The following is a 6771-nucleotide window of genomic DNA, read 5'->3' as shown; positions in this document are numbered from 1 at the left end:
ATATTTCAAATACAATGAAAGAAAAAAAGGGATTTTAAAGAAGAATAAGGACTCAAGAGTACAAAATGTATACTTTATTTTTTTATAAATAAGGCTTTAGAATAATACTATTTAAAAGAAATCTGCATTTTTACATTCACTATCAGTGAGTTCCTGACTGGAAAGGCTGTGCATGATGATACACAGCAGGGACCTCACTGCACGACAACAGGAGCTCAGGAAAGCACCATTCATTTGAGAAGTAGTAGGCAGGCTCTGACAGTCCTGTTGCATTGCTACCAATGGGAAGTCTTAAACTTCTTCCTCCACCAAGTCTTCTTCAAATTCCCCCTGTTCATCAGCAGTGGCATCTTGGCACTGCTGGTACTCGGACACCAGGTCGTTGATATTGCTCTCAGCCTCAGTGAACTCCATCTCATCCATGCCTTCTCCCGTGTACCAGTGCAAGAATGCCTTGCGCCGGAACATGGCACTGAACTGCTCTGAGGTGCGCTTGAAAGGTTCTTGGATTGCCGTGTTGTTGCCGATGAAGGTGGCTGACATTGTGAGGCCACGCGGGGGGATGTCACATACAGCTGTCTTCACATTGTTGGGAATCCAGTCTGCAAAGTAGCTGCTGTTCTTGTTCTGCATGTTGAACATCTGCTCATCCACCTCCTTCATGGACATGCGGCCTCGGAAGATGGCAGCTGCTGTCAGGTAACGACCATGGCGGGGATCACAGGCAACCATCATGTTCTTGGCATCAAACATCTGCTGGGTGAGCTCGGGCACTGAGAGAACATGGTACTGCTGGCTGGCCCGGCTGGTCAAGGGTGCAAAGCCAGTCATGAAGAAGTGTAGGCGGGGGAAGGGCACCATATTCACGGCTAGCTTGCGCAGGTCTGCATTCAGCTGGCCGGGGAAGCGCAGGCAGGTGGTGACTCCACTCATCGTGGCTGACACCAGGTGGTTCAGGTCTCCATAGGTGGGTGTGGGCAGCTTCAGGGTGCGGAAGCAGATGTCATACAGGGCCTCATTGTCGATGCAGAAAGTTTCATCTGCATTTTCCACCAACTGGTGGACAGACAAGATCGCATTGTAAGGTTCTACCACAGTGTCTGACACCTTGGGGGTGGGCATGACGCTGAAGGTGTTCATGATGCGGTCTGGATACTCCTCTCGGATCTTGTTGAGAATCAGGGTGCCCATGCCTGATCCAGTGCCACCTCCCAGGGAGTGGGCCAGCTGGAAGCCCTGGAGACAGTCACACCTTTCTGACTCCCGCCTTACCACATCCAGCACCGATTCCAACAGCTCGGCTCCCTCCGTGTAGTGGCCTTTTGCCCAGTTATTGCTTGCCCCGCTCTGGCCTATCAGACACAAAGACATGATGAGAGACACACTCCAAAAAAAATGACTGTGCCTGTCCTATTGTGAAGACAATAGGACTCTTCTGAGCTAACATTTGCTATTACATTAGATAAAGGAAATGTTTTCAATGTATCTGGGACCCTACAAATCACCCAGGTTCTAAAGAAAAGTAAAGAGAGTGTGAAGGAAAATACATTTTAACCCAAATCAAGTACTTCTAGAAATGAAGAACCGAGCCTGCCTCAATACTGGAAATGTAGTTACTTTCACACAGTGTGGTCAGAGGGAAGCTAAACTGCAAGCACTTGTCTGCACCTTGTTCACACATAGCTGTGCTTTGATTTCTGGTGTCCTGAAGTGGTTCTGTTATTGCCAGGGCTTCAAAATGACCAGCAGTGCTGAAACCTTGTTGGTGGCTTTCTCTACTTGATGCTCTTTCCCTTCAGAGGCTTCTTTGTCATGGAGGGCTTGCAGAGTTGCACTGATCTGAGCTGTCTGAGAGGCCAGGGGCATGACTCCCGTGGACTGGAATAGGTGGGTTAGGTGAGGACAATATCAAGATGGATAAAGTCTCAGCCCAGCACTGGAGTGCCTGGATGTTAGGATCCATGGACCATGATGACTTACCAAATATGAAGTTGTCTGGCCTAAAGCTCTTGCCAAATGGTCCCGATCTCACTGAGTCTAATGTTCCAGGCTCTAGGTCCACCATGATGGCCCGAGGAACATATTTGTTGCCTGTGAGAAAAAGAGTTGACTTAGGCCTATACTTGACAAGGAACTTAGGGGGCAGAGCTTATGATTCTAAGTGACTCTCAGCATTCATTACAAAAATTACAGCATTTGAGACATGGAAACAGAAAAGATATCTTGAGCATGAATCCCCATGCAAGAGGCTTCAGCAACTTTAAGGATGTTTGCAGTTGTCTATTTCCATTGAATATTCATTCCTTTGCTTTGGGCATGGTGGCTGAAATCTCAGCTACAGAGGAGGCAAAGATGAGTATCAGGCTTTGAGTCTAATGGTGCAAAAGAAAGGTGGCAACACTTTTTTTGTGGTTCATCATGGGGCTTGAACTCTGGGCCTGGGCACTGTCCCTCAGCTCTCCAGCTCAAGGCTAGCACTCTATCACTTGAGCCACAACCCCAATTTCAGTTTTCTTATTGGAGATAAGAGTCTCAAGGACTTTTCTGCTCAGGCAAGATTTGAACCATGATCCTCATATCTTAGCCTCCTAAGTAGCCAGCATTACAGGAATGAGTTACCAGTGCCTATCAGCAAGAAACTTTCTCTTTTTTCTTAATTTTATTTTATTGTAAAGGTGCTGTATAGAGGAGTTAGTTACATGAGTAAAGAAATGAGAACATTTCTTGTCAAAAATTGTTACCCCCTACTTTGTTGTTCTCCCACTATCCTTCCCCTTCCCCAATTACCTCTCTCAAGAAATGAACCAGGTTCATGCCTATAATCCTAGCTACTCTGGAGGCTGAGATCAGAGGATCACTCTTCAAAGCCAGCTGGGGCAGGAAAAGTTCTTAAGACCCTTATCTCTAATAAACTAACAGAAAACCAGAAATGGCACTGTGGCTCAAGAGGTAGAGCTGCTTGCCTTGAACTGAAGAGTTGAGGGACAGTGCCTAGGCCCAAAGTCCAAGCCACATGACCAACAACCCAACGCCAAAAAAAAAAGCCAGGTATGGCTATTCACCAAGTAGATGTAGGGGAATTCAAGTGTAAGGCTTTCCTGGAGAAAACATTTATACAATATATATTTATTGTCTTATAATGTTTCAATAATGGTTATCAAATAGCACACATTCTTGTATTCAAATACTCAGAGCAACCTTGAGCAATGACTTGCAATTTCCCATTTATCCTGATTTGGCCCAAGGGAAAGCAGTTAACATGATGTAAACACCAGTTTTAGAATACCCCCTTCCTAAACATTCACATGAAGAAAACTGGCCATCCTGCTGGATATACAGGATCTAATAAAGACACAACCTAAAATTCTGTTCATAGGAGTGACACAATCCAACCCAACCACTCTCAACCAAGGTGAGGACATCCCAAAATATAGATCTATAAAACTCAAATTAAATAGTTTTGTACTTTTGTTTGTACTTGTTCATTGGATTAATACATAGGAAAGCCAATTATCCACGATTCTTTTTGTATACAATAATGCAGCATGGAAACTCAATATAAAATTAAATGATCTTTACATTGACAGTTACAAAAACTGAAAATCTGCTTTGTAGACTTCAATTAGGCTGTTTATGTTAGGAAAGACAATATTAATCATTTAAAAGCAATGTTTACAAATTAGTATTGTTTTTTTCTACATCAAAAGAATGTTTTCTTACTTTAAAAACCTTAAAAATATTGTTGGCTAAGTATTCATATTCAAAATGCTCAAGACCAGAAATGTTATAGATTTCAGGGTAAGACACTTTATTTATGCTTTGTGATTTGGACTATTGTCATATATATTAGTGACTGAACATCCCTCTTTAAAATTATTAAAATTTTCTTTTTCAAAATATTGTTTTAGAAATTTAATCTATATTTTAAAGAGGCAATGTAACTGGGCTCTGCTTGCTTACAGGTGTAATTCTAGCTACTCAAAAATCTGAGATAAGACATTAGCATCGCAGATTGAAGTCAGCTGGGGCAGGAAAGTCTGGGAGACTCATCTCTAAGAAACTACCCAAAACAAAAGAAGCTCATAGTAGTGCCCAGGCCTTGAGCTTAGGATGATCAGCACACAACCAAATGGCACTGGATTATATTATATTTTATCAATTGTTTTAGAATGCATATTTAGGCAGTCTCATTTTTAATTATGTGAAGCGGGCTCACGCCTTTAATCCTAGCTACCCAGAAGGCTGAGATCAGAGAATCATGGTTCAAAGCCAACCAGGGCATAAAAAGCCGGCAATCTCTTATCTCCAATAAAATACCAGAAAACTGGAAGTGGCACTGTGGCTTAAGTGGTAGAGCCACTTGCCTTGAGCTGAAGAGCTGAGCGACATTGCCTAGGTCCAGATTTCAAGCTCCATGACCGGAAAACATAATCCAGGTGTGGTTAGTCAGCAAGTAGAGGTAGGGGGAACTCAGGTATAAGGCTTTCCTGGGGTAATTCACAAGAATATACTCAAAAATTAAAACAAAGTATCTGGTGGAGTGGCTCAGTTGGGTACAGCACTTGACTTATAAGATCAAGGTCACAAATTAAAACTACAATACTATCATAAGAAAGGCAGGAACTCCTTCCTTTTCATTAGTATTCCCCTGGGAACTATTTTGCCACCGTATGGGAAACCAGATGGGAGACACTCACCAGTTGCCTCATTGTAATACACCTCGATTCTCTGCAGCTGTAAATGGCTGTCTCCATAGTAGTTGCCAGTGCAATCAATATTGTGCTCATTGTTTATCATTTCCCAAAACTGAGATGGAAATAGAAGTGTATTATGACCTAGAATGTTAACTGTCCAAACAATGCATTTTAAAGTAACTATAAGAAACCCATGTCCTGTTGACACAAATATATTTGTAAAAAATAATTACATTTTCTAAATTAAAAAAAGCACAGAAATGGGTGGTATTTTAGTTTTCTTAATCTCTTTGTTATCTGGCTGAATAGAAGATGTCTGTGTTCTCCTATGAGTATTCCATCTTATGCAGTACCATATTCTCTTTGTATTCTATGTCGAGTAACTGGCCTTACATGGACATGAAATTGCCAAAGCAGTAACTTGAAGACTCAGTAAGAAGGGTCTCCAGAACCCCAAGTGTCCTCAGAGCATACACAACAACCAATGATTTAGAAAACGCCCAACTTAAGGGAGCTTAGGTGGGGCATGAAACTCAGAGAAATTTGCATTAAGGTAGAAGAACTGTTCACAATTATCTGACACTCATCAGTTGACACAAGGGAATTGTCTGTATCTTTCAGCTCAAAATCACTGCATTCCTTGCATTCAAACCAGACCAAACGTGCATTAGTCTATTCCCAGGAAACTAAATACAAAGACTTGAGTCTCAGGTAAGACTAAGACATGCAAGGGATTTGAAACCACCCCAGCCTTGTTTAAAAACCACACCCACCAGGGCCACACAAATTAGGGAAATTGGATAAGCTATCTGGGGGACTTCATTTGCAGAAGTTTAGGGACCACTATGGAGCCCCACCTACTTCAGCCTAGCCATGACCACCACCACCTCCACACTCCAACCCGTCCTCCTTCTCCTTCCCCTAAATTTGAGACTTGGATCCTAGGCCAGTGCCATGCTCACCTTTGCGCCAATCTGGTTGCCACACTGGCCTGCCTGTATGTACACAATCTCCCTCATGGTGCAGGGCTGCAGAGCTGATGGATGTATGTCTTCAGCGGTGGTGCCCACAGAGGCAAACAAGTAGAGCTGGGAAGCAGGAATCTGACAGAGTGAACTCAGATCCCCATTTTTACCTCTGATTGTTACAGGGGCAGAGGAGATGGGGCGGACTTGATTATAGGTAGAGCCAGCAGGTGCTCCAACTCAATCGCCCTATTGCTGGGTAATCAGAGGGCCATACCAATTCCTACCTACCCTGGAATCCAGCTGCCAGCTCCAAGTCCATTAGCACAGCTCCGACTCTATTTGGATCATCTGGTCACCCTGCCATCCACTCCCCACTCTGACTCACAAGAGAGGCTGAACCCTGGGATCAAGGAAAGAAGAGGAGGAACTTCCTCTGCACAAGGTCCTTGTTTGCCAGAAGCCCAGAACAAGCCTGCTGTCCATTTTTGATTGGAGGGTCTAGAAGGGGCATTTTCAGGTGTGATCACAAGAGCAAGCACAACTGTTGGATTCCATGATTGATCCACTTTCCATTATGGGAAAAGTCAGGGGCTTAGGGTCTAGCCTTCATACTCAGGTTTTTTTCTTTCCTCTTAAAAGTAGCTTGCTTTATTACTTGGGCCATAGGACAACTACAGTATACTTTTTGTTTCATTTGGCTTCTGCTCCTAGTGTAAGAACTCAGGTCCTGGTCAGAGTGTCTTTTTCTTTTTTTTGGTCGGAGTTGGGGCAGCTTAGTGATTTAGGGCTTGAAATTAAGGCCTGGTGACTCTTTCTGAGGTTTTTATTATTATTGAGATTAGGTGATTACCTTAATTTCTCTTATTTCACAGAATTGTGGAATAGTGATATTTAGTTGAAATTACAAACATATTTTAACCTTCACAAGTCAAATTATCATTATCATGGACTATAAACTTTGTGAATTCTATAAGCTTTGACAATACAATTTATTTCTTCCACAACGGGTGATATTTACATTTCTCTACTTTTGCTTAGTGTAGAATTTCCTGTCTTTCACTTTCATTCTGCCCCTCTCTTTCTGAGGTTTTATTGATTTACTTATTTAA

At 42.7% G+C, this 6771-nt stretch overlaps 1 protein-coding gene across 3 annotated transcripts; it reads right to left on the bottom strand.

The window, feature by feature from the left end:
* Positions 1–291: 291 nt before the first annotated feature.
* LOC138814746 (tubulin beta-2 chain-like) lies at positions 292–5713 on the bottom strand. Of its 3 annotated transcripts, none has more exons than XM_070003853.1 (4): positions 5657–5713; positions 4694–4806; positions 1981–2117; positions 292–1352 (listed from the first exon to the last, which is right to left on the bottom strand). In XM_070003853.1, exons 1-4 carry the CDS (start codon positions 5711–5713, stop codon positions 292–294), a joined length of 1368 nt encoding a protein of 455 aa, XP_069859954.1. The 3 variants fall into 3 exon arrangements, with proteins under 3 accessions (XP_069859954.1, XP_069859955.1, XP_069859956.1); XM_070003854.1 differs by having other exon boundaries at positions 1981–2091; positions 4698–4806; XM_070003855.1 differs by lacking the exon at positions 4694–4806 and having other exon boundaries at positions 1981–2091; positions 5680–5713.
* Between the last annotated feature and the right edge of the window lie 1058 nt (positions 5714–6771).

The sequence above is a fragment of the Dipodomys merriami genome, unplaced genomic scaffold (genome assembly GCF_024711535.1).
Source record: "Dipodomys merriami isolate MVZ:Mamm:240054 unplaced genomic scaffold, mDipMer1.0.p SCAF_606, whole genome shotgun sequence".
Classification (NCBI taxonomy): Eukaryota; Metazoa; Chordata; class Mammalia; order Rodentia; family Heteromyidae; genus Dipodomys; species Dipodomys merriami.
Note: the sequence above shows the minus strand (reverse complement) of the source record. Positions and strands in the feature narration are given on the sequence as shown.

Bases quoted from the DNA above. Each gene is read 5' to 3' on its own strand.
- LOC138814746 (XM_070003853.1), bottom strand. From the start codon at position 5,713: ATGAGGGAGATTGTGTACATACAGGCAGGCCAGTGTGGCAACCAGATT. The intron at 4,807-5,656 runs GTGAGCATGGCA...TTTCCATCTCAG, and splicing joins GCAACCAGATTGGCGCAAAG to TTTTGGGAAATGATAAACAA. The intron at 2,118-4,693 runs GTGTCTCCCATC...TGTCAAGTATAG, and splicing joins TACAATGAGGCAACTGGTGA to GCCTAAGTCAACTCTTTTTC.